Genomic DNA, 26,772 nt, shown 5'->3' with positions numbered 1-26,772 from the left:
CTGCAGTTGCATTCCCTCCCAAGAGGAAAAGAAATGGGCCACACTGACATGGTTCTGTCAGCTTTTGATGGTTCAGGGTCTAGAGCCAACTTGGGTACCTTTACTTCCTAAATCTCTTTGTTACCTCATTTAAGGGGAACAGTGAATACAAAGCAGAGGAAGCTTTAATCAGGTTGACTTTGGTTTCATATGTGCTGCTTTGGTTAAAAATCTGAATGAACAAGAATGTGAGTTGTGTGAGAGCCGCTAAGCCCATGCTGCCTAATGAGCACAGTGTTGTACCCATTCAGGGACTCAGGGAACTGTCAGTAATGGCGAGTGGCATAGACTGTATGCACTCCGCAATACCAGGGTCAGAAAGTCAAAAAAGACTTCACAGGTCCGATGGGTCCTGATATGGGCCACAAAGATGGGTAGCAATATCCACAGTAGTTTCAAGTAGAAAACAAAATAAAGCTTCATCTAGTTTGAATCCCATTCCCCTTTCCTTCTCTTTTCTGCTTAGGTATGATAAGTACTGTGCAGACCACTTTAAAGACAACCACTGTGACCAGGGATGCAACAGTGAGGAGTGTGGCTGGGATGGACTGGACTGTGCTGCTGACCAGCCTGAGAACCTGGCGGAGGGTACTCTGGTCATTGTGGTATTGATGCCCCCCGAACAACTGCTCCAGGATGCCCGCAGCTTCTTGCGGGCACTGGGCACCCTGCTGCACACCAATCTGCGCATTAAACGGGACTCACAGGGGGCCCTCATGGTGTACCCCTATTATGGTGAGAAATCAGCTGCCATGAAGAAGCAGAGGATGACTCGCAGGTCTCTTCCTGAGGAGCAAGAACAGGAGGTGGCTGGGTAGGTATTTGGTTTCTGAACTTGTTAAAGGTAAATTCTATAAAGCTCAGCACCTTGAGGCACAGCAGAAATTATAACTCAGCCTATAAAAGTGCAAAGCTTAGGCAAATAGAACAGCCCACCTCTTAAGACAAGCCCATTATCCCAGTACTTTTGTTTAAGGATAAAGATTTGCCCTGATCTTGGAAAATCAGGTGGGCTGGAGCAAGTGGGAGGCAGGATGTTGGGGAAGTCTTCTCAAATGCTGGAATCCCTAACCTTTTTCCAGAGTTGCTGCAAAACCCTTTATTAGTGACTCCTCTTTTGTATTAGTCATTGCCTTATTTTCGAGGCTTTTTACTTATGACATGTCTCTTTGACAAGGGCAATGATCTTCGTTCGTTCTGTCATTCACACCCCTCTATATGTTGGTATATCCCACAATTTTTCATCTTTTCAGCTAATGAAATATGAATACAAAACCTTAGGAGGAATAGGGCCCCAAATGTGCAGAATTCAGTGCCACCAAATAGGTAGGAAGGGGTGGAAGAAGCCCACTGAAGCCTTCGAGAGGAGGGCACTGAAGGCCAGCCTCCCCAGCTTCCTGACTTTGCTTTCATTCCCTCAATCAGAAGCCTTAGGTCAGCCAGATTAAGGAAGGTGAGACATCCTCTTGTTGAGAGTAAGTGTTTAGGATCTGAAGGGACAGTGTCCTAGTTTCTGAGATCTTTCTGAAGGCAGCATCCCAGAGGTGAACAGCCTGATGCCGAGAGGAAAAAGGAAAGTTCACCTAACCCATCTGACTCAACCTGCTGGACCTCCCTATTCTACCTTCCATTTCCCTTCTTCCTTTTTTCCCTTGGCCTCCCACAGCTCTAAGGTGTTTCTGGAAATTGACAACCGCCAGTGTGTTCAAGACTCGGACCAGTGCTTCAAGAACACGGATGCAGCAGCAGCTCTGCTGGCTTCTCATGCCATTCAGGGGACCTTGTCGTACCCTCTGGTGTCTGTTGTCAGTGAGTGATAAGGGGAAAGGCTTGGGGAGAGATATCCCTAGGGGCACACTTTTCAGTGTGTGCAACCTTCTGTTTTTCAGGGGTGGTGGGATCAAATGGTCCTCTAAATGAACTTCAGGCTGATAGTGAGAGTTTGGTGGTTTATGTAACAGTATCCCTGTTTCTCTGGACTTTCAGGTGAATCTCGGTTTCCAAGACGCACTCAGCTCCTCTATCTGCTTGCTGTTGCTGTTGTCATTATCTTGTTCATTATCTTGCTGGGGGTAATCATGGCAAAACGAAAGCGCAAGCATGGCTCCCTGTGGCTGCCTGAAGGTTTCACCCTACGGCGAGACTCCAGCAATCACAAGCGTCGTGAGCCAGTGGGACAGGATGCTGTGGGGTTGAAGTAAGAGGGTTTGCCAATAAGTCACTATCCATAGTAATAAGCATAAATGAATAGAAAAGCATATCTTATTGAACCATGATTTTAAATTCTGAGTTCTGGTCATTAATCACAATGACCATGATGCTGAATGACTTGTGAGTGACTAAAACCAAAGTGCCAAAGTCTGCAGGTGTGGTCATGGGAAAGCACTCTGGTGCTTGGCTTCTGTGTGGAGGCACACTTTTGTTGTAAGCTCTTTCTCAGTGGGAAGGGAAAGGATGGGTTCTCTGAAATATCACATAGAATACTGGCAGTCCTCTCTGGGCCATGACCCCCATGTCAGAGTAGCACCTTAGGAGTATGTCATGGTGGAAAAGTGTTTAAAACCACTATATTTATTAATGCTGTAACCTCTGCTTTCGTTTCTCCCCTTTATGATCATATCAGAAATCTCTCAGTGCAAGTGTCAGAGGCTAATCTAATTGGTTCTGGAACAAGTGAACATTGGATGGATGATGAAGGACCCCAGCCAAAGAAAGCCAAGGTAAGCTGGCTACAGTAAAACCACCATCTTAGTCATTATCTGGTTACCTTTCAGATTTCCATTCTTTGAATCTGTAGTGTCCTGAGTGGGAGGAAAAGGTGATCACTTTCATGTGTTGCCCAGACAGGTGGCTATCCCAACTTCTCACAGAGGGAACCTTAGGACATTAATGACCTTGGGTTACCTGTTTATGGTTTTCAAGACCTTCTAAAAATAATAAAATATGCCCTCTTCCTTCAGTGTCATGCTGTTAGATGAATCAGATCTGGTGTGTTATCAGCTTCCTCCATGACTAGATCTCTTTGGGCACCTCTTCTGTAAGAAAAGATGGAAGTAACAGTAAAAAAAAAAGCCAGTGGCTATAGACTTTGGAGACTCCACATCTGGAGCCCAGGAAACTAAAATCTTCCAGAGCAAGAGGTAGATTGGACTGAGGCTGATGTGAGGAAGGAGACTGCACATCCATAGCTGCATGTGGCCAGTAGCCAGGAATGGTGCAGTGCTGGTCAGAAGTGGATTCAAGTCCAAAAGTCTGCTGCTTAGTAGCTGGCAGATTACTTTACCTTTTTATATCTAATTCTCCTTCTCTGTAGAGTGGGGATCATAGTAACTCTTTCCTCTGTAAGTTGCTTTGAAAATAATATAGCAATAAGCATAATGTACCTTAATTCCTATCACATACTAAGAATTCAGTAAAGGGTAGCTGCTTTTAAATTGTCATAGTTATTATATTTCTCAATCTTTTTTCATGAGTGCTTGTTCTGTGCTATATACTGTATTAGGAACAAGGCTAATTGACTTTTCTAAAGACCCTTCCATTCTGGTAGAAACTGTCACATGGTGCCATGTAAGCACTTAACCACACACTCAGTGAAGTAAAGGTAAACAGAGTGTGCATTTTAAGACCTGCAAGAGGAATTAATTTCTATTTTAAGGGTAGGTAGCAGTTTGTCAAACAAAGAATGAGGGGAAAAAATCACAACAGGCAGAGGGAAGGACATGGGCAGAGGCCCAGAAGCAAGAGTATGGTGCTTTGGGGAAGCAGAAGTAGCATATCAAGAGTACCCTAGAATTAGGATGGAGAGGTGGGGAAAACTGTCTTGATGATGCAGGAAGGCTGAGCAGGAACCACATCTTGAAAGTAGTGGGAAGCTGAAGTAATGAATGGTACAAAGGGTCAGAGCATTATTTCAGTCAGCTTTTTCACTGCTGTACTAAAAGACCTGATAAGAGCAATTCTAGAAGAGGAAAAGTTTATCTGGGGGCTTACAGTTTCAGAGGTCTCAGTCTATAAACAAACGGCCCATTTCTCAAGTCAGCTCCATTCCTTGGGGCTCAAGGTGAGGCTGAGTGTGTGGTGGAAGGAAGAGACTCAAGAAGTCATACCAGGAAACAGAGAGAGCTCTGCTCAACAATGACAAAATATATACCTCAAAGGCACACCCCAGGGATCCACCTCCAGCCACATCCAGCCTGTCTACAGTTATCACTCATTTGATCCATGTCAGTGGATTAATGTACCAGTTAGGTTAAGGCCCTCATAACCCAGTCATTTCGCCTCTAAACCTTCTTGCATTGTCTTACACGTGTACTTTTGGGGGCGGGGGGATACATATCTAAACCATAGCAAGCAGGAAGAGAGAGAAAACTGGATGGAAGTTAAAAGAAGTGGTGGGAGACTGGACAGCAGTCAGCAGCTTCTACTGGGAGTCAGATTGATAAGGGAGCATTATTTGCCCTCCCAGGCTGAAGATGAGGCTTTACTCTCAGAAGAAGATGACCCCATTGATCGACGCCCATGGACACAGCAGCACCTTGAAGCCGCAGACATTCGTCGAACACCATCACTGGCTCTCACTCCTCCTCAGGCTGAGCAGGAGGTAGATGTACTGGACGTGAATGTCCGGGGCCCAGGTTAGCACCTCAAGCCTTCCCCTCTTCACTAGGTAGTGTCTACCTTGTCTCTGTATAATTGTCCTGTGTTTGCCCCATCTGGTCATATGCCCCCTGCCAATTTCACAGATCGAAAATCAGCTTGAGAAAATGATTGTTTAAGGAGTATAGGCATGCAGAAATTATGAACTCACAAGAAAGGGGAAGTATTTCAAGCATGTTGAGAAACTGATTAAATGGATTTGATTCTCAAAGGATACAAAAATAGTATACCAAAGCAAAGGATGGATAATTAGTTTAGTTACTACTTTATGTATATAATTCTGTTAATATTGGATATTGTAAAATAGTGTTCAGTTTAAATTAGCATAGCACTTAAACTTGAGCAGAAAAACTTGTTTAACTTAGAGAAGAGCCCACAGTTCAGAAAGGCTTACTTTCCCATTACACTTTACAGAAAAGAAGTATCAGAGGAAAAACTGGTGACAAAGGTATAGAACTTATCACCAATTATTACAAGAAATACAAGGAATTTACTTCTCCTAAACATAATGTTAACTCAAATAGAACTATTCCAACAATAGGGCTAACTTCCTTCTCCTCATTGAATACTTTCTGGAACTTTCCTCTCCTATAGATGGGTGCACCCCACTGATGTTGGCTTCTCTCAGAGGAGGCAGCTCAGATTTGAGTGACGAAGATGAAGATGCAGAGGACTCTTCTGCCAACATCATCACAGACTTGGTCTGCCAGGGTGCCAGCCTCCAGGCCCAGACAGACCGGACCGGGGAGATGGCCCTGCATCTTGCAGCCCGCTACTCAAGGGCTGACGCTGCCAAGCGCCTCCTGGATGCAGGTGCAGATGCCAATGCCCAGGACAACATGGGCCGCTGTCCTCTCCATGCTGCAGTGGCAGCTGATGCCCAAGGTGTCTTCCAGGTAAAGAACTTGAGAAGAATGGGTTTGAGTAATGAGAATCTCTTATGGATCTACAATATTTTATTTTTGTTTAGGTACTTAATATCTGATTGGGTTCATTCGATAAATCTTTTGAGAGGTTAGTCATGCTTGCTAGATGGGAAAGAAAAAAACGGGAGGCAAGCCAACTGAGCTGCTCTAGCTACCCAGACAATGACAGAACTAACAGCAGATTATACCAGTCTTCTGATTTTTAGCAATATTTTGATGTGCAAAGATGCCTCCCAAATTCACAGATCAAAAGGAATGAAACCTGTTCCAAAGCCTTTGACTGGTTTTAACTGCCTTAGCTCTGTGGTTTCCAGCTGCTTTTTGGCAGCCTTCTTGACCTGAGTTGACAGTATTCTCCTCACACCCTTTTATTTCAACCTTTTGCAGACATCAGAAGCATTCTAAATCTCCTTAGCCTGTGTGCTGTAATTGAAGTTGTGACACTTCCCCACATTTCTCTGCTTTCCTTAGAAGGTAGAGGTACATCATTTTATATAGGCCATTATGTCTTGATGATGACTTATAAGTTGTTTCATGCATCCTTTCATTCAACAAATATTTATTGACCATAATAGTATCTTGGACACAAAGATAACAATTTTCTCCTTGCCCTTCAGGAACTTACAGGTTAGCCTCAGTTCTAAGACTCTTATTTCCTTCTCTTGGTTTCATTATTTTTCCTCATCCAAGTGACTCTTTTCTGTCCTCTTCTAGATTCTGATTCGCAACCGAGTGACCGATCTGGATGCCAGAATGAATGATGGTACTACACCCCTGATTCTGGCTGCCCGCCTGGCTGTGGAGGGAATGGTGGCAGAACTGATCAACTGCCAAGCAGATGTGAATGCAGTGGATGACCATGGTAGGGACAAGAGGCAGGAACTGGGATTCTTATCTGCAAACCATGGCTCTAGGGAAGAGAATCATTTCATGATCCCTAAGAATTCTGCCTGATCCGAATCCATTGGAGATTGACCCATTCTTTCGTGAATTCATTCATTCTTCCTTCACCACATCATGTTCAGAGAGCTGGACCAGTAGGGATCCATGGATTATGGTGGAAAGGGAAATTTTTTGTAGGGTTCTCAAGCCTCAAAGAAAGTCCATGAAAGGTTCACCTGTGTGGGTTCCTAGCTACACCATTCTTGATATGAGAATGTATTAGAGTTCATTTTATAGGAGGGTTGTATGGGATAGCTTAAATACACATCCATCATGTAATGAGCAGGTCTTCAGTCTGTGAAGGGTAGATTCTATTATGTGGCAGTCATGGATACCACATGCAAGCGATCCTTTTACCTGCCTATCTCTAAAGGCGAGGGAGCCTATACTGAAGTCTTCTTAGAACAGAAGTAAAGGAAGATAATACTTTCTTCTCCTATTGGGCCCCACAGATGACTGGCTTCCTGCTGATGTCTGGGAAGTTCAAGGTTTCCTTGTACAAGTCAAATGGTGCTTCCTTTTAAAAGGAGTAGGATGTGTCATTATAATCTCTGCTTATAAAAATGTTTTTCCTCTGCAGGAAAATCTGCTCTTCACTGGGCAGCTGCTGTCAATAATGTAGAGGCGACACTTTTGCTGTTGAAAAACGGGGCCAACCGAGACATGCAGGACAACAAGGTATAGTCTGTAAGCTCAGAGCTTGAGGATGCTTGTAGCAGAGCCTCACTTATTTATAAGGTCCTTCCCTTTTCTCCAAATAGCTTCTTTTGTGATGAGTACAGAAAATCGAGGGGCAGGCTGGGCAGGAACTGGGTGTCCATCAAGCAGAGAGTTTGATAAAGGTCCTCCTTCCTGTTGGTCACACTTTTCTCGAATTTGTTTCATTTTCCCCCTTACTGTCCTTGGATACCATGATGTTTTCCTGTTTGATTTTCCCCTCTGAGTTGTCTGTCATGCTTCCCTTACCTTGCTCATCTTCTCTCATTTGCTTCCTCTTTTCCTAAATCTTAGTTCTTTCTTAACATGTTTTGTCTCTTTTACTCTTTCCCATTTTTACTTTAGTTCTTTCTCCTCCTACCCTTACTTGTAAGTACTTTTCCTTTTAAAACTGTATATTGACAAGCGCAGTACTGTTTTAAGTGAGCCTCTGGCTCAGGGGCATGCTTTATTTCACAAATTCCTCACTGAGGATGTGCTGCCCATTGGAGGGAAAATTGATTCTTGGTGAAAGGTAAAATAAACTTACACATTTATACACAAATCACAGGTATACATTCATCACATAGATTGATAGCATGTCTGAGGCATTAAAATCTCATGGGGGGAGGCACTTAGGCAAAATATGTCTAAGGGGGTTAAATAAAAAAAGGGAGTAACACTGCTGTATTCTCCAAAATGTTATTAACAATGTTTGGTGTGGGTCTTTTCTATAGGAAGAGACACCTCTGTTTCTTGCTGCCCGGGAGGGGAGCTATGAAGCAGCCAAGATCCTGTTAGACCATTTTGCCAATCGTGACATCACAGATCACATGGATCGTCTTCCCCGAGATGTGGCTCGTGATCGCATGCACCATGACATTGTGCGCCTCCTGGATGAGTACAATGTGACACCGAGCCCCCCAGGCACTGTGCTGACTTCTGCTCTCTCACCTGTCATCTGTGGGCCCAACAGGTCTTTCCTCAGTCTGAAGCACACACCGATGGGCAAGAAGCCTAGACGACCCAATGCTAAGAGTACCATGCCCACCAGCCTCCCTAACCTTGCCAAGGAGGCCAAGGAAGCCAAGGGGAGTAGGAGGAAGAAGTCTCTGAGTGAGAAGGTCCAACTCTCTGAGAGCTCAGTGACTTTATCCCCTGTTGATTCTCTAGAGTCACCTCACACATATGTCTCTGACACCACATCCTCTCCAATGATCACATCCCCTGGAATCTTACAGGCTTCACCCAACCCTATGCTGGCTACTGCTGCCCCCACTGCCCCAGTCCATGCTCAGCATGCACTGTCTTTCTCTAACCTTCATGACATGCAGCCTTTGGCTCCTGGGGCTAGCACTGTGCTTCCCTCCGTGAGCCAGTTGCTGTCCCACCACCATATTGTGCCCCCTGGCAGTGGCAGTGCAGGAAGTTTGGGTAGACTACATCCAGTCTCTGTCCCAGCAGATTGGATGAACCGCGTGGAGATGAATGAGACCCAGTACAATGAGATGTTTGGCATGGTCCTGGCTCCTGCTGAAGGCACCCACCCTGGTGTAGCTCCCCAGAGCAGGCCACCTGAAGGGAAGCATATCACCACTCCACGGGAGCCCTTACCCCCCATTGTGACTTTCCAGCTCATCCCCAAAGGCAGCATTGCCCAGTCCGCTGGGGCTCCCCAGCCTCAGTCCAACTGCCCTCCAGCTGTTGCAGGTTCCTTACCCACTATGTACCAGATTCCAGAAATGGCCCGTTTGCCCAGTGTGACTTTCCCCACTGCCATGATGCCGCAGCAGGATGGGCAGGTAGCTCAGACCATCCTCCCAGCCTATCATCCTTTCCCAGCCTCTGTAGGCAAGTATCCCACACCCCCTTCACAGCATAGTTATACTTCCTCAAGTGCTGCTGAGCGAACACCCAGTCATAGTGGTCACCTCCAGGGTGAACATCCCTACCTGACACCATCCCCAGAGTCTCCTGACCAGTGGTCAAGCTCATCACCCCACTCTGCTTCTGACTGGTCAGATGTGACCACCAGCCCTACTCCTGGGGGTGCTGGAGGAGTTCAGCGGGGACCAGGGACACACATGTCTGAGCCACCGCACAGCAACATGCAGGTTTACGCATGAATCTGCCTCTACTGTAGAGACAGAACTGCCTATTGTGAATGCTGCTGAGGAACAAATGAAGGTCATCCGGAAGGGAAGTGAAGAAATCTCTGTAACCAGCTTTTGAAGGCAAGAGAGGGAAGATGCTCCTATCTTCTCAGATAACGTGTGAGAAGCAATTTATGGGCATCACTGATATCTGCAAAGTTTTAGGGGAAGGACATGGTTCCTTTTAATCTCTTGCCCACCAAGTCAAGTTCATGGAAATGCAAGATGAATGCAGCCCTTGGGGCCAGGTTTACTCTGTTCTGTTTGGAGAATAAGAGGGATGCCTTTGTAGCCCAGACATCGTTGCAGCTTGGACTGCATTTTAAGCCCCGAGGGCTTTTGCTACATCCATGAGAAGATTCTACACTAGAGTCCAGTTGGGAATTGTACCCTGGAATTCTGCCTGAGTTGACCTATCTCATCTTCTCAGCTTGGCAATCCTTTTGCTTCATTTGGTGCTTTCCTTTTTTTTGCACCTTTCCATGGTTGTAGCCCTACCAGCATAATAGAGGGCAAGACTTTTTGTGCTTTGAATCATTCCTGCCCTGGAAAGCAACTTCATCCCCCTCCTACTTCCTCAGCACCGCCAGGAGTCTCACAGGGTTTACTTTGGTTATGGTTCTCAACATAAACCTTTCAAGTGTGTTTCTATAAAAAATGAACATGTTATGTTCCACGTATATCATTCCTCAAGAGAGAAGGGGAACAAAATATTTTTCTTTGAACAAATTTCGGGGGCAGGAGATTCCTTCAGGAGGCTGCACCTTAATTCTTTTTCCTGCATGCAAGCTGCATAGAAACCTCACCAGGATGAAGGATATGAATCAATTGTTTTCTGCTTGTGGACCTAGTCAGTGTAAAGTTTTATCCTTGGAAGCCTAGGTACTATAAACTTACCTCCCTTTTTTTAAAACCAGAAAAAGAGCCGGAATGTGGAAATGACCAAGAGATAAGCTAACTCATGCAAGAAGCAGTTACCTGCCACTGGCCCCTCCACCTTCTGCCAAGCATTCCATCAACTGCCAGTGTGAAACACATTTGTTTGTCCCGGATCTTAGGACCATAAGTCTGCTTCCCTCACTCATCCAGCAGGTGAAGTCAGTCTTAACTGTTGAGCCTTTCCTTCCATACATCTCCACAGAAGAAAATGTCTCAAACAATTTGCCCTTGCCATTTAGGACTGAACTTTTCTCCACTCAAGGGACCCAGTGATAGTTTTCTGCCTTTTGATCATAATCTTTTATTTTCTGATATTTTTGAGAGCAGGAGCCTGTTTACCAAATTCCCTCTACACTGTGCAATCCGAGTTACTAATGCTCCCGCAGGTCCTCCCTGGGCTGTGTATACTGCACTGTGTGCCAGCACAGAGCATGGAGAGCTGGACTAGTTTTCTAGGGCACAACTGTGAGGCTACCTGTGCCACCTTTTGCTGTTTCTTTTGATCTGAAGCAGTCATGATGTTGTCCTTTTGAAAACTAGTATAGAAACTTCCCAGGAACTTTTCCTTTCCTAGAGTCACCTTGTAAATCATGATGGATTCCATGCTTTCATTGTCAGCCTTGTGTTCTGATTGTGATTGCACCTGAATCTGTCCTCTGAATTGTGGTCTTGGTGACTTACTCTCCAACAAGATCAGAACCATTTTAGTCAGCTATAGAAACAATGTTTTTCATCTTCTCCTTGAATATTTGGTCTTATGGCCACACTGCCAATTCTCCCTGGTACTGTGATGCCTGTGACACCTGGAAAATTAGTTCTGCTAGGGCATTTTGTATATATTAGTAGATTGATTTCCTGCTCTGTTTTGGTTTAATGGTAGTCCTCATTCTTGCAGTGCTTGGGGGTATCACCCGTGCTCCCCACTGACCTCATTTATATATCTGTGGCCCTCTATAGAAGTCCTTTGTGTCCAGTGGCATAGCAGTCTATAAATAGTGTTTTTCCATACCATCCAAGTTCATTGAATCAACAAAAGTAATTAGTTCTGCCCCGGTACATGCAATGGCTTGTTTGTTGTTTGATTCCCTCTTGTGGCAGCATCCTGCCAGTCCCGTTAGTGGTGTGTAAACACGTTATCATTCCAAATGGTGACTCTTTCCCTTGGACCCATTCTTGGCCTAGCACCTATCTGTATGGACCACTCTGGACCACTCCACATCTGCCCCTTGCTGGCCCCTGCTCCATCCCCACTGCCTGAGAGTATCAGCCTCTGATGCAGCTACCGGATCTTTTATACCCTCCCTCCCCCAGCACAATGAAGGACTGACTTTCATGTTTTTCCTCTTTGGGCTACTTTAATTTGGATCCTTTGGGTTTGTGAGGAAGGAATGTGAGAGCTGCCATTACAGACAGTAGACTTCAGTGGTGAGGACAGCACTACCTTTCAACGTTTACCAGTCTCGGATTTTAAGAACTGTTGTGTAGTATCTACTAAAAGGGAAGGTAATGTGGATAATCACTTTCTCATTTGGGTTCTGAATTGGAGACAAGATTTTATGGGACTCTTTTATGCCATGCATAGATCCCTCCCACTTTGGGTTTATTTTTCTTTTTATAAATTCTTCCTTTCTTTGATTTCTCATCTGCCTGCCTTTGAGGATAGGTTTTTTTTTTTTCTTTCTTTCTTGTGTTTTTTTTTTTTAATATCTTTTTCTGACTTATGTGATGGTGGGGGAGGGAAAGGTTTTCAGGAAAGTGAGACCACAAATTAAAGAGTTTGGTGTAAGAAGTCGAGCTGTGATGTGATATTTAACAATATCATCTTATTGTTAAATTTGCCACTTTGTAATTCTTGCATAGAAAAGAACCAAAGGTAATAGTGTTATGTTGACCTGTGGTTTGGGGATGTGGGCCTTAACCAACACATTGAGTGATGACTCTTTGGGAGGACACATTTTTATGTCCCAAGGCCCCCACCAATAATTGTTTCGTTTCAACTTCTTTATGTACATTTCTCTTAAAAGTGATATTTTATCTGTTTGTATGAGAAACCCAATAACCAATAAAATGACCGCATATTCCTGACTATACATAGTAAGGAAAGTGCACACTTTGTTTTTACTTGTCAAAATTTCATTCTAAAAGTAGTTAAGATGAAATTTATATGAAAGCATTTTTATCACAAAATAAAAAGGTTACATGTCAAGCTCAGTGGTATTGCATTTTTTAAAAATTTTTCCAGTTTTGTGTCCCTGCTCTTATGATTACATCAAAATGTCATAATTTGGTGAGAGAAAAATAGTTTTCCTTTCATTCTGAATCCTACAAAGCCTAGCTGGGCTGCCTCCCCCGCCCCCTTCTTCTTCTTTATCTAATCAGATCATAAGTAAATGCTTTTGAGGAAAAACTTTCCATCAAATCAGAAACATCATAATACTGAGTCATAATACTTCCATGCATCATAATACTTTAATGCCACCCTCCAGTAGCCAGTGAGCAGTAGACAATTGCTCAGGACAAAACACCTTTCAATGGAAATGGGGAGAATTCTTGTTGAAGCAAGAATTGTTGGGATATAAAAACGAAACAGTTACCAGAACCTTTGTTTTGTAATATTATTCTTCAAATTAAACTTTGTGTAGAACATGGCATATGGGATTACAAAACAGTATTTTGTGTATAAAGTTGTTACCATGTTCACATTTGGACATTTACTTATAAAGACAATCAGTAAGACATTTGAACATAAATATTTGGTATTGATGATATGTGTTGCATTAGCATTCTCATATAAACTTCAGCATCTAGTTTATTTCAATATTTTCCTGTTTTGCAGAAGCTTCTGAATCACATATGCATACTTAAAAATGCTAACAGTATATGTTTAAGTGACTTGAAACTTGTTATGCTTCAGTTAAGCAGATGAGTTTATTTGAAGATAACTGTCAACCCAGTTGGTAACACTTTAATTAGTTATTCCCAGTGTTATAATTTCATTAAAAAACAATTGATTCTTCATGTGTGTTTTATAATGGTGTAAGAAGAAAATGAATTTGAAAGCAAGGACTCATCACCCTTTCAGCCTGGACTCTCAGAGCTGGAGTTGCCTCCTGTGGACTTCGTGGAACTAGAACTTGCTGGATGGAAAATTTGCTTCAATAGGTCTGGGCTGAAGGCTACTGGTCTGCTGACTGACCACATCCTACCCCTGCGATCTTAAGCCATGGAACTTAACCCCCAGTTATACAGGGAACCAGAATGATAAGTTTAGATACCAGACCATGATCATGCAGGGGCAGGGGTGGTCTCCCTCAGTCATACAGCTGAACAGCCTCACAGCCCAGTGGCCAGGCTGGCTCTTTTTTCAGAACACAATGAGCAGAACAACTGTCCTTAATATCTGCACACTCAACAGGATGTGGTCCATGGGGAAAATGCAAGCTTATTACTTCTTCTGCCATTGTTTTCCAGCCAGAGGGTGTATGTGTCAGGGTATAAATGAGTGTGAAACAATACAACTTTTCCTTCTTTTGGCTTAAAATATTTGCAATGATCAATCCCAAATGCAAAGCGTGGGCACACTCAATCAAATAAGCATAATTCAAAGAAGCCTTATTTGTGAAAGGATTATTACAAAAGGCATTGTGAAGTGTGGGGGAAGAACGGGGTCAGCATAGAAGCCTCTGGCCAAGCATCAGTGAGCTATTACCACTGTAGATCTAGAGGGGCAAAGGCTGGCAGAAGTTACTGGCACCTGGAAGGAGAGACCAATAGTGCATGTTTCCTTGAGAAGAACTGAGGCTTCTGTCAAGACACAGTGAACCCTACGCCTCTGAGGAGAAGGAAGCCAGGCAATGAATACTCTGGCCTCATTCCCTGCCCCACCTCCACCTGGGAGGTGAGTCCAAGTGGAAGCTTAGAAAAAGGATTTCTGGGGCTGAGAGTTTGATGGAGAAGGGAAGAGAATGAATCTGAAGGCACTAACACGTTGTTCCCTCAAACTTTCTCCCTTCAACTATAATATTTAAGAGAAATTTCTACTGGTGGGGTCTGCATTGGTACATCAAGACAGGAAAGACAAAGTGAAAGAAATTATGCATTGATAATCCTGAGTGAAATTACTCTCCTGACCTCCTTGTGGGCTTCTTTCCTGCTTTGGCTTTCAGTACCCAACCTGAGCATGACCAACAGTAGGCTGGACAAATAATATTACATTCATTCAAAATAATCCTACACAGGAATGAAAGACAACCGTATGCAACACCACACCAAGAATCGTCATAGACATATTGAGCATAATACTCAGACATGAACACACTTTGTATGATTCCATTATATAAATTCAGGAAAAATAAAGCAATAGTAAATAGAGATCTGAACGATGGATACCTTTTGAGGAGGGGGATCTTGACTGAGACAAGGGCAATGAATCTTTTTGGAGTCTGAAAACCTCTTGACCAGGTCACGATTATATGGATGTACACGTACGTACCACTGCATGAAAAATTTAACAAGATTTGTTCATTTTACTTAAGTTGTACTTCAATAAAATGTACCTTCAATGACCTACAGAAACATATAAACACCTAATACTAGAATTTATAAAATGTATGTCATCATGTTTATTTCAGACTTTTAAGGATGACATACATACTGCTTTCAACTTAACACTCCTATTTTTCCCTCTAATTCTATTACCCTCTTTTTTTTTTTTTACCCCCTCCCCTTCCCTCCCCTCCCAGTTACTGGTTTTCATGAATTTGGTTTGCAGGAATTATCTTCTCTAAAACATTGTTGCTTGTAATATTTTCAAACTCAATCGAATGAAATGTGGGGTTGAATACTTGTGAAGTTAATTAAGTAAATGACATGAGCTAGTGTTGTTAGCTTGCTGGGCCAGAGTTCTGGGTTCTGGCTGATAACTCGTATCCATTGGGTTCTGACTGCTATTTGGTACCTGTTGGCACTGGTTTGGGATTGGTTCTGGGTTTTGTAATCTCACTGCAATTTTTAAGAACCTCTTTGTAAATCCTCACTGCTTCATGTGTCTATTTTCACAGAATTTAGGCCAAGAAAATACTGGAGTATAGGGACCCAGTGTTTACTCTCTGTAATGGAATTGTCTCATGTTTCTTTGTTTCTCCCCTCGAGGATCACTTTTCCTTGCCTGCTGAGGAAGGCTAAAGGGCAGGGACTAATCAGAGGAAGGGAATCAGTAATAATCATATTACTATAGTTATTACAAGGTTTTACATGTAAGAATTGGAAGGGAGTTTAGTAAGACTGTACCTGTACAACCAAAGAAAACTTATGAAAGAATTACCATAAACCATATGGAATTTAATAGAGTGATATGAAACTAATTCATAGAAACAGATTTGTTATTAAAAACCTAGTTGGAGCATATAATTGAAAATAAGTGAACAATTATAATAGCAAACATACAGACACATACCCCCCCAATAACCATCAAAAAAATCACAAACCCTATATACTAACAAGCATCACCCACTGTTTCCTTATCAGTTACAGCTTTATCAGTTACTGCTGCTTCATCAATTATAACTCCAGCTCTACTGTATTCCCATTTTTCTGCTCTACTGATTTTCTAGATAAAAATCCTAAATATATCTGATCACGCCCACAACTCAGATAAAATTCATTAAAATACTCAATCGTTTGAATCCCTGCTATTATCACCCAGCAGTAGTTCAATTCCTGAGATGCCCACATTCCCCAAGGTGTGCAGCTTCTCTACTGCAGCACTCAGTAAGGAGCACTTACTTGATTGACTCACAGGGCCACTCCACTGATCTTTGACTGAAGGACATCAGCAAGGCACTGTGTTGAACTCCAAGACTGAAAAAGTCCCATTTCAACACACAGTTACAAACAGGAACTATGGAAACAGTTTATAAATTTATTTCAAAGAGTAACATTCACAAAAAATTCAACATACTCTATTTCTAAGATTCAATATCATGCAGTTATCTCTGATCATAGCACTGTCAAAAAAATGACCAACATTCCTACATGTATGAAAAAATTAATTTACAAATTATCAAGTTACTTGTGTAAATGTAAATTAGAATATATTTAGAATTGGACAAAAATAATTATAAAATAGTAGCACTGTATACTAAACACTTAAGATTTGTGGAAAGCAACTAAGGTTTTAAATAGAAAAACTTTACCTACATCGCAGCAGAAAGACTGAATAACAATGTAAAGCACCTTCATTAAAAAATTAGACAAAGAACACAAGACTAAGCCCAGAAAGATAGAAGAAAGAAAATAAGCAGAAATGAATGAAATAACTGAAAAAGATAATTTAACTAAAAGTTGGTTATTTGAAAAAAATGAGAGAAAACTGACAAGAATCAACAAGGAGATTATAAAGAATGCACAACTAATAAGCATTACAGAAATAAAAGGATTTAATAGCAGACATAGTAATTTAAAATTTATATGAGAATAGTGATATATAAAAATCTCAGGGACACTATGAAGGAAAGTTCTAAGAGGAAAGAGGAAAAAGTTCTAAAAGGAAAGGTTATTGCACTGAGCTTGTTCATTAAAAGGAAAGTCACCAAATAACCTAACATTACATCTAGAAGTCCTAGAAAAAGTAGAGCAAATCAACACCAAAAAGAGTAGAAGACAAGAAATAGTTAAAATCAGAGCCAAAACAATGAAATTGAAACCAATAAGAATTTTAAAAAATCAATGAAACAAAAAGTTGGTTCTATGAAAAACTAAACAAAATAGAAAAACCCTTAGCCAAGCTAATGAAGAAAAAGAGAAAACTCTACTGAAATTCAAGATGAAAAAGTGAATATCACCACGGACACCACTGAAATATAGACAATAATCAGAAGCTACTTTGGAAATCTATACTCCAATAAAATAGAAAATCATGAAGACATCAACTAATTTCTGGAGACAAATTGGATCAAGAGGACGTAGAAAATTTAAACAGATTAATTTCAAGCAATGAAAATGAAGATACCATCAAAAGCCTACTCACAAAGAAAGCCAAAGACCAGATGAATTCTCAGCTGCCTTCTACCAGACCTTCAAAGAAGAACTTACACCAATACTCTTCAAAAAAATAGAAAAGGAGGGAACCCTTTCAAAGGGTTCCAAACTCATTCTATGAAACTAATATCACTAAAACCAGACAAAGACACACAAAGGAAATAAAACTTCAGACCAATATCCCTGATGAACATAGATACAACAATTTTCAATAAAATACTGGAAAACTGCATACAAAACATTAAAAAGATAGTACTCCTGGATTGGGATTGTGGCTCAGTGGTAGAGTGCTTGCCTGGCATGTGTGAGGCACTGGGTTCAATTCTCAGCACCACATTAAAAAAAAACAAAGGATCGTGTCCATCTACAACTAAAAATATGTTTTAAAAAAGATAGTGCATCATGATCAAGTGGGGTTCATTCCAGGGATGCAAGTTTGCTTCAATATATGAAAGTCAATAAATATAATTCCCATGTCAACAGACTTAAGGAGAAGAATCACATGATTTTCTCTCTAGATGCAAAAAAAAAAAAAAAAAAAAAAAAAAAAAAAAAAGAGCATTTGACAAAATTCAGCATCCATGCATGCTCAAAACACTAGAAAAACTACGAATAGTAGGAACATACCTCAACATTGCAAATGCTACATACGCTAAACCCAAGGCCAACATCATTCTAAATGGAGAAAAATTGAAAGCATTTCCTCTAAAACTGGAACAAGACAAGAATGCCCTCTTTCACCATTCCTCTTCAATGTAGTCCTTGAAACACTCATCAGAGCAATTAGACAAAAAAAAAAAAAGAAGAAGAAGAAAAAGAAAATTAGAGGCATATAAATAGGAGAAGAAGAGCTCAAATTATCCCTATTTGCCAACAACATGATTCTATATTTAAAAGACCCAAAAAACTTCACCAGAAATCTTCTAGAACTCATAAATGAATTCAGCATAGTAGCAAGGTATAAAATCAACACCCATAAATCAATTACATTGCTATACACTAATGATGTATCAGCTGAAAGAGAAATCAGGAAAACTATCCCATTCACAATAGCACCCCCCAAAAAAATACTGGCATCAATCTAACAAAAGAGGTGAAGGGTCTCTACAATGAAAACTACAGAACACTAAAGAAAGTAATTGAAAAAGACCTCAGACAATGGAAAGAACTCCAATGTTCTTGGATGGGCAGAAATAATATTGTCAAAATGTCCATACTACCAAAAGTGTTTTACAGTTTAATGCAGTTCCTATTAAAATTTCAATAATGTTCTTCCTAGAAGTAGGAAAAGCAATCACGAAATTCATTTGGAAAAATAAGAGACCCAGAATAGACAATGCCATCCTTAGCAAGAAAAGTGATACAGGAGGCATCAAAATACCAGACCTCAAACTATAGTAACAAAAATAGCATAGTATTGGCACAAAAACAGACATGAAGAGCAATGGCACAGAACAGAAGACACAGAGACAAACCCACACAAATATAAATATAGTTACCTCATACTAGACAAAGGTGCCATAAACATACATTGGAGAAAAAAATAGCCTTTTCAACAAATGGTGCTCGGAAAATTGGAAATTCATATATAGTAGAATGAATTTGAACCCCTATCTCTCACTCTGCACAAAACTCAATTCAAAGTGGATCAAGGACCTAGACATTAGACCAGAGACTCTAAGCTTACTAGAAGAAAAAGTAGGTTCAACTCTCTTCATCATGTTGACTTATGAACTGACATCCTAAAGCCCAAGAAGTAAAATCAAGAATCAATAAATGGATTCAAACTAAAAATCTTCTTTACAGTGAAGGAAAAAAGAATGTAAACAAAGAGCCTACAGATTGGGAGAAAATCTTTACCACCTGCACATTAGATAGAGCATTAATCTCCAGAATATCCAAAAATTCCAAAATCTTAACACCAAAAAAACAAATTACCCAATCAATAAATGAGCAAAGGAACTGAACAAGCACTTGACAGAAGAAATATGAATGGTTAAAAAAAATGAAAAAGGTACAACATCTCCAGCAATTAGAGAAATGCAAATTAAAACTACACTGAGATTCCATCTCACTTGTCAGAAAGGTACTTATCAAGAATACAAGTAACACCACCCGCCTCTGATCGCTGAGCTCACCCACTCCCCCACAGCAGAGGTACACCAGACACTGTGCCTGCCCTCACACCCATGCTGACTCAGTAGGCCCTCGCTGGGGCTCCTCAGCTTCTTTGGAGGCTGGTGGGGACATTTTGAATTATTCCTGAGGGTGTGGCCACCATCATTGAAGGGTGGCTCCCTTCCTGAGACACCTACAGGAGACTGGAGGCACTTTGACAGTACCTGTATTTACTCACTTACATCCTACACCCTTAACCATCCTCTTCATTCACAACTAGAAATACTATAAATAGTAATCAAACTCATCCTGTTTATTACAATAATGTTAAAGTCTTTATAGGGGCTATCTGGTTCAGGGCTGCATTTTCTCTTTATTGGGTGTTGCTAATATTGATCTCCCCTTCAAAAGAGAGGTACTGGAAAACTGCAGGGTCACAATAAGCCTGTGGAGGGAAACTTCAGTACTGCAGATCTTCACTGATAGAGGGGAATATACAGAAACAATATGAAAAAACAGGGGAAGAAAATGTTCCTAACAAACCAAGATGCTATTTTGATAGAATCCAATGACAGCATGGCAGTAGAAATGACAGAAAAAGAGTTTAGAATCTGCATAATTAAAATGACCCATGAAGCAAAAGAAGACAAGAAAGCAAATGCAGGCAATGCATGATCATTCCAGTAAACAGTTAAAAGAGCAAATGCAGGAAGCAAAAGAACACTTCAATAAAGAGATAGAGATTCTGAAAAAAAATACTTGAAAGAAACACTAAACCAAATTAAAAACTCAATAAAAAGCATCACTAACAGAATAGATCTCGTGGAAGACAGAATCTCAGACAATGAAGGCAAAATATTCAATCTTGAAAATAAAGTTGAACAAACTGAGAAGATGTTAAGAAGTCATGAATGGAACACTCCAAGAATTATGGGATATCATGACAAGACCAAATTTAAGAATTATTGGGATTGAGGAAGGTACAGAGATACAAACCAAAGGAATGAACACCTGTTCAATGAAACAATATCAGAAAATTTCCCAAACCTGAAGAATGAAATGGAAAATCAAATACAAGAGGCTTACAGAACACCAAATGCACAAAATCACAACAGATCCACACCAAGGCACATTATAATGAAAATATCTCACATACAAGATAAAGATTGGATTTTAAAGACTGCGAGAGAAAAGCATCAGATTACATAAGGGGAAATCAATATGGATATCAACAGATTTCTCAGCCCAGACTCTAAAAACAAGAAGGGCCTGGAACAATATATTTCAAGCTCTGAAAGAACATGGATGCCAACCTAGAATCCTAGACTCAGCAAAACTAACCTTCAGACTTGACAATGAAATAAAATCTTTCCATGATAAACAAAAGTTAAAAGAACTTACAAATAACCTGCACTACAGAACATTCTCAGTAAAATATTTTGTGAGGAGGAAGTGAAAAACACAATACAAGTCAGAAAAGGGAGGAACTATCCTAAAGGAAAAGTCAATCAAAGGAGAAACCAAGTCAAGTTAAAAACCAAAAATAAGCCAAAATTACCAGGAATACAAATCATATCAAAATATAACCCTGAATGTTAATGGCCTAAACTCAATAATCAGAAGACATAGACTGGCATATTGGAATAAAAAGAAAGACCCAACAATATGCTGCCTTCAAGAGACTCATCTCATAGAAAAAGACATTCACAGACCAAAGGTGAGAGGATGGGGAAAAACATACCATGCACATGGACCCAGTAAAAAAGCAAGTGTCTCCATCCAAATATCCAAATATCAGATAAAGTGGACTTCAAACCTAAGTTAGTAAGAAGGGATAAAGAAGGACATTTCATACTGCTTAAGGGAAGCATAAAACAGCAAGATATAACAATTTTAAATATTTATGCCCCAACAATGGAGCATCTATGTACATCAAACAAACCCTTCTCAATTTTAAGAATCAAATAGACCAAAACACAATAACAGTGGGGGACTTTAACACACTGCTCTCACCACTGGATAGATCCTCCAAACAAAAACTGAACAAAGATATTATACAACTAAATAATATAATCAATGATATTTTCTTAACAGGTATACAGAGTATTTCATCCATCATCGAGCGAATATACTTTCTTCTCAGCAGTTCATGGATCCTTCTCCAAAATAGACCATATGTTATGCCACAAAGAAGCAAGTAATAAAAAAAAAATAGAGATACTACCTTGTATCCTATCAGACCATAATGAAATGCAATTAGAAAGCAACAATAAATAACAAACAAAAACTATTCATACACCTGGAGACTAAATAATATGCTACTGAATGATGCAGTGATAACAGAAGACATCAGGGAAGAAATAAAAAAATTCTTAGCGATAAATGAGAACAACAACACAACATATCAAAATCTCTGGGACACTCTGAAAGCAGTACTAAGAGGAAAGTTCATTGCATTGAAATCATACATTAAAAAAATAAAAAGTCAACAACTAAATGATCTAATATTACATCTCAAAGCCCTAGAAAAAGAAGAACAGATCAACACCAAAAATAGTAGAAGACAGGAAATAATTAAAATTAGAGCTGAAATCAATGAAATTGAAACAAGAGAAACAACTCAAAAAATTGACAAAACAAAAAGTTGATTCTTTGAAAAAGTAAACAAAATTCATAAACCCTTAGCCACACTAACAAAGAGGAGAGAGAAAACTCAAATTACTAGAATTTGTGATGAAAAAGGAAAGATCATGACAGACACCATTGAAATACATAATACATTACTTTGAAAATCTGTACTCCAAAAATACAGAAAATATCAAAGACATTAACACATTTTTAGAGACATATGATCCTCCCAAACTGAATCAGGAAGACATACACAATCTAAACAGATCAATTTCAAGCACCAAATAGAAGAATAGACCTTAAACTATACTACAGAGCAATAGTAATAAAAACAGCATGGTATTGGCACCAAAATAGGCAGACCAACGATACAGAATAGAAGACACAGAGACGAACCCACATAAATACGGTCACCTCATACTAGACAAAGGAGCTAAAAACATACAATGGAGAAAAGATAGTCTGTTCAACAAATGGTGCTGGCAAAACTGGAAATCCATATGCAATAAAATGAAATTAAGCCTCTATCTCTCACCCTGCACAAAACTCAACTCAAAGTGGATCAAGGACTTAGGAATTAGACCAGAGACCCTGCACCTAACAGAAGACAAAGTAGCCCAAATCCTCATCATATTGATTTAGGATCAGACTTCCTTAACAAGACTCCCAAATCACAAGAAATCAAAGCAAGAATTAATAAATGGAATGGACTCAAACTAAAAAGCTTTTTCTCAGCAAAGGATACAATCAATAATGGGAAAAGAGAGCCTACAGAGTGGGAGAAAAATCTTTTCCACACACACTTCAGATAGAGCTCTTATCTCCAAAATTTGTAAAGAACTTACAAAACTTTACACCAAAAATACAAAGAACCCAATCAATAAATGGACCAAGAAACTGGACAGACACTTTACAGAAGAAGACATAATTAATAAATAAATAAGAAAGCACTCAACATGTCTAGTAATTAGAGAAATGCAAATTAAAACAACTCTAAGATTTCATCTTACCCCAATAAGAAAACAACAATAATAGATGTTGGTGTGGATGTGGGGAAAAAGGCACACTCATACTTTGCTGGTGGAGTTGCAAATTGGTGCAGACACTCTGGAAAGCAGTGTGGAGAATTCTCAGAAAACTTGGAATGGACCCACCTTTTGACCCAGTTGTCTCACTCCTTGGTTTATACCCAAAGGACTTAAAATCAGCATACTACAGTAACACAGCCACATCAATGTTTATAGCAGCTCAGTTTACAATAGCTAGATTGTGGAACCAACCTAGATGCCCTTCAACAGATGTATGGATAAAGAAAATGTGGTATACATACACACTGGAATATTATTCAGCCTTAAAGAAGAATAATATTATGGCATTTGCAAATAAATGGATGGAATTGGAGAATATCATGCTAAGTGAAGTAAGCCAATCCCAAAAAACCAAAGGCCGAATGTTTTCCCTGATAAGTTGAGAATGATATATAATGTGGGCCAAGGCAGGGGAGGGGGGATGCGGAGTGAGAGAAGAATGGAGGAACTTAAATTACGTAGAAGGAAATGAGAGGGAAGTGGGGTATGAAAAATGGTGGAATGAGACAGATATCACTACCCTATGTACATGTATGATTACATGTATGGTATGAATCTACATCATGTACAACCACAGAAACAAAATGATGTATCTCATTTGTGTACAATGAATCAAAATGCAGTCTGTAAAAAATTTTAAAAGAAAAAAATTAAAAAGTAAAATAGATTAATAACCCAAGGAGTTAGGTCATTGAATCTTGTGTCCATTATTATTTCCATGTTAAAATTATTAGTTTTGTTTGGCATAAAATATAAGACTTTTCTTAAAAATAAGCAAGGGGTAGTACTTCTATTTCTAACATTTAAAAAGCATTTCCTATGATTTTCTTCTCTTCTGTACTTGAAAACCAAAAGAAACAGAAACTTTGCATCATAATATTTAGTCTAATATTAAAGTAAAAAAAGAAGGTTAAAAAAAAGAGTACAAGGAACAATAAATGTTGGTGAGGATGTAGGGAAAAAGGTACACTCATACATTAATGTTGGGACTGCAAATTGGTGCAACCACTCTGGAAAGCAGTATGGAGAATCCTTAGAAATTTTGGAATGGAACCATCATTTGATCCAGTTGTCTGACTCCTCAGTCTATACCCAAAGGACTTAAAATTAGCATACTACAGTGATGCAAACACATCAATGTTTACAGCAGCTCAATTCACACTAGCCAAACTATGGAACCAACCTAGGTGCCCTTCAGCAGATGAATGGATAACGAAAATGTGGTATATATTACTCAATGGAATATTAGCCATAAAGAAGAATGAAATTATGGCATTTGCTAGCAAATGGATGGAACTGGAGAGTGTCATGCCGAGTGAAATAAGTCCCAAAACCAAAGGCTGAATGTTCTTTCTGATATGTGGATGCTAACACACAAGAAGGGAGGGTAGAGAGGGAAAGAATAGGAGTCCATTGGATTAGACAAAGCAGAATGAAGGGAAGGGAGGTTGGAGGGGAATAGGAAGGATGGTAGAATTAATCAGACATAACTTTCTAATCCTTGTGTTTGCATACACGACCAGGATAACTCCACATCATGTACAAACACAAGAATAGGATCCTAATTAGAATAAGTTATACTCCATGTAGGTATAATATACCAAAATACACTGTACTGTCATGTATATCTAAAAAGAAAAAGCATATCCATAAATAAAGATTCATTAGTGAACATAAACAAATTTATCCTAATATGTCTAGGAAAAAAAACAAACACCAGATCTAGATACTGAAATAGGTAAGTTCTACTGAACTTCAAAGAGGAGATACGCCCAATCATTAACCTTCCAGAGAATTAAAAATAGAGAGCCTATTCAACTTATTTTAGGAAACTATTATAACTTTGGAACAAAAAAAATACAAACAAACAAAAAGGAAAATACAAACAAGGAAAATTAGAGATCTAGCTTACCCATTAATACAGATTCAAAAATCCTAAATCAACTATTAGCGAACCAAAACAATGTATGTTTTAGAATTCCATCGTTTTTCCCCAGGAAAGGAAGGACAGTTAACAGGTGGGTGTACCAATTATGAGTCATCATCACATTAAGGGGAAGACACAAATTACAGCAATGTATTGATAAAATTAAATATTCATGGTAAAAATGACTAAGTATAACAGTGTGTTAGGACCAGAGAGGAATTTGATAAAACAAATGAAGTATCCACCACAATCTACGCAGATGTCATATTTAATGATGGCACTGTAGATCTGAAAGCTTGGCACAATGCAGACGCCAGCCTTCTCTCATGTGTTGTGCTCCATGTGACCTGGAAGTCCTAGCTCTAGCCAGGAAGACAAGCAGAGCAGTCCTTGCTTGGAGGTGATCTAATTATATACAGAGAAAGTCCCCAAACCCCACAACGGTTAGAACTTGTTGCCACTAAAGAGAACAAGAGAAACTTTCTAAAGATTCAGAATCTTTTCTGTAGGTGATTATTCGAATCCCTGCAGATCATGAAATTATCTAGATTCTGTCAGGTACCAGAATCTGCCTCAGGTGAGAAGACCTGGCTGGTGGAGGGATGTGATTTTAGAGACTTCTGTTGATCTGATGGAGAACATTAGAGTGAAAACGTGGATTCAGCAGTTCCACGGGTGCCTCAGGAAGTGTTGTCCTGGAATCACAGAGCCTGCATCCCTTGCCCCAGCTGAGAGACATAGACACTAACTGGATTTCTGTAATTTTTTCTCTTCTGACTGGCAAATCTAAGTCCTTATAAGAGACGATGCTGAATCATCCTTTCTTGCTTCTTCTGTAAAAATGAACCTGGGTCTTTTAGGCATTTTCACTCTGCTAACTGACACTCTGTTAAGCTTTGTGAGCTGAGGGTGCTGGAGAGATTGGTCAGGGGTAAGATGTCTTCCTTCCTGTTCCAGTGACTAGTCTACTGACAGGGTCTGCAACATGGTAAGCAGATCCCCGCAGGGGGGTCTCCAGAGGCAGGAACTTGTGCAGCACTTCACATGGGTAGCACATAGCAGCTGGAGGCACCCAGTGGCCAGCAGCCATTCCAGCAGCCCCCCGTTTTAGAGTGGAGTGTATTTAAATGATGGCTGAAATATCTTCCTGTGAACAACTTTCCTCAGTACCCCTGAATGCCTCGGTGAGACACCTGCCTGTGAATGGCTTTTCCTAATACTTTATAGGTTGGGTTTCTGGCAAGAGCCACCAGGGTGGATCTCTTTTGTGAAGTGCCTGTAGAACTCTTTGCTCCTTTTCTATTAGATTGTCCTTTTATCATTGATTTATCAGTCATTTATAGTATCCTTTGTCAGTTATAGGTTATTCACTATCTTATTCAAATAATAAGACAGAATCATACCTTAGATGGGAGATAGAATTGTATTCCATACAAAGAAAAAGCAGAGACATGCTAAAAGAAATTTATTAAAGCACATTATTAGGCAGATATTTTTACAATCACGATAAGGGAAGACAGATGACAGGAAACTCAGAAACCAGAATGGCTTAAGATATTCTGTATGGTGAAAAGCATTATAAAAATTAACTACAAATAACAGATTGACAAAACTGATTTGCA

General features: G+C 40.0%; 1 protein-coding gene across 1 annotated transcript in view; it reads left to right on the top strand.

Annotated features, from left to right (window-relative positions):
• Notch2 (notch receptor 2) overlaps positions 1–12,557 on the top strand; it is a 159,048-nt gene extending 146,491 nt beyond the window's left edge. Inside the window, exons 26-34 of the mRNA XM_047549663.1 lie at positions 506–853; positions 1,706–1,848; positions 2,026–2,236; positions 2,663–2,759; positions 4,505–4,673; positions 5,290–5,591; positions 6,336–6,483; positions 7,144–7,241; positions 7,997–12,557. Of these exons, the coding sequence (XP_047405619.1) occupies positions 506–853; positions 1,706–1,848; positions 2,026–2,236; positions 2,663–2,759; positions 4,505–4,673; positions 5,290–5,591; positions 6,336–6,483; positions 7,144–7,241; positions 7,997–9,385 (2,905 nt within the window). The 3' untranslated portion in view covers positions 9,386–12,557. The remainder of the gene's footprint in view (positions 1–505; positions 854–1,705; positions 1,849–2,025; positions 2,237–2,662; positions 2,760–4,504; positions 4,674–5,289; positions 5,592–6,335; positions 6,484–7,143; positions 7,242–7,996) is intronic.
• The last annotated feature ends 14,215 nt before the right edge of the window (positions 12,558–26,772 follow it).

The sequence above is a fragment of the Sciurus carolinensis genome, chromosome 1, assembly GCF_902686445.1.
Source record: "Sciurus carolinensis chromosome 1, mSciCar1.2, whole genome shotgun sequence".
Classification (NCBI taxonomy): domain Eukaryota; kingdom Metazoa; phylum Chordata; class Mammalia; order Rodentia; family Sciuridae; genus Sciurus; species Sciurus carolinensis.
This window is presented reverse-complemented; position numbering and strand designations above follow the sequence as displayed.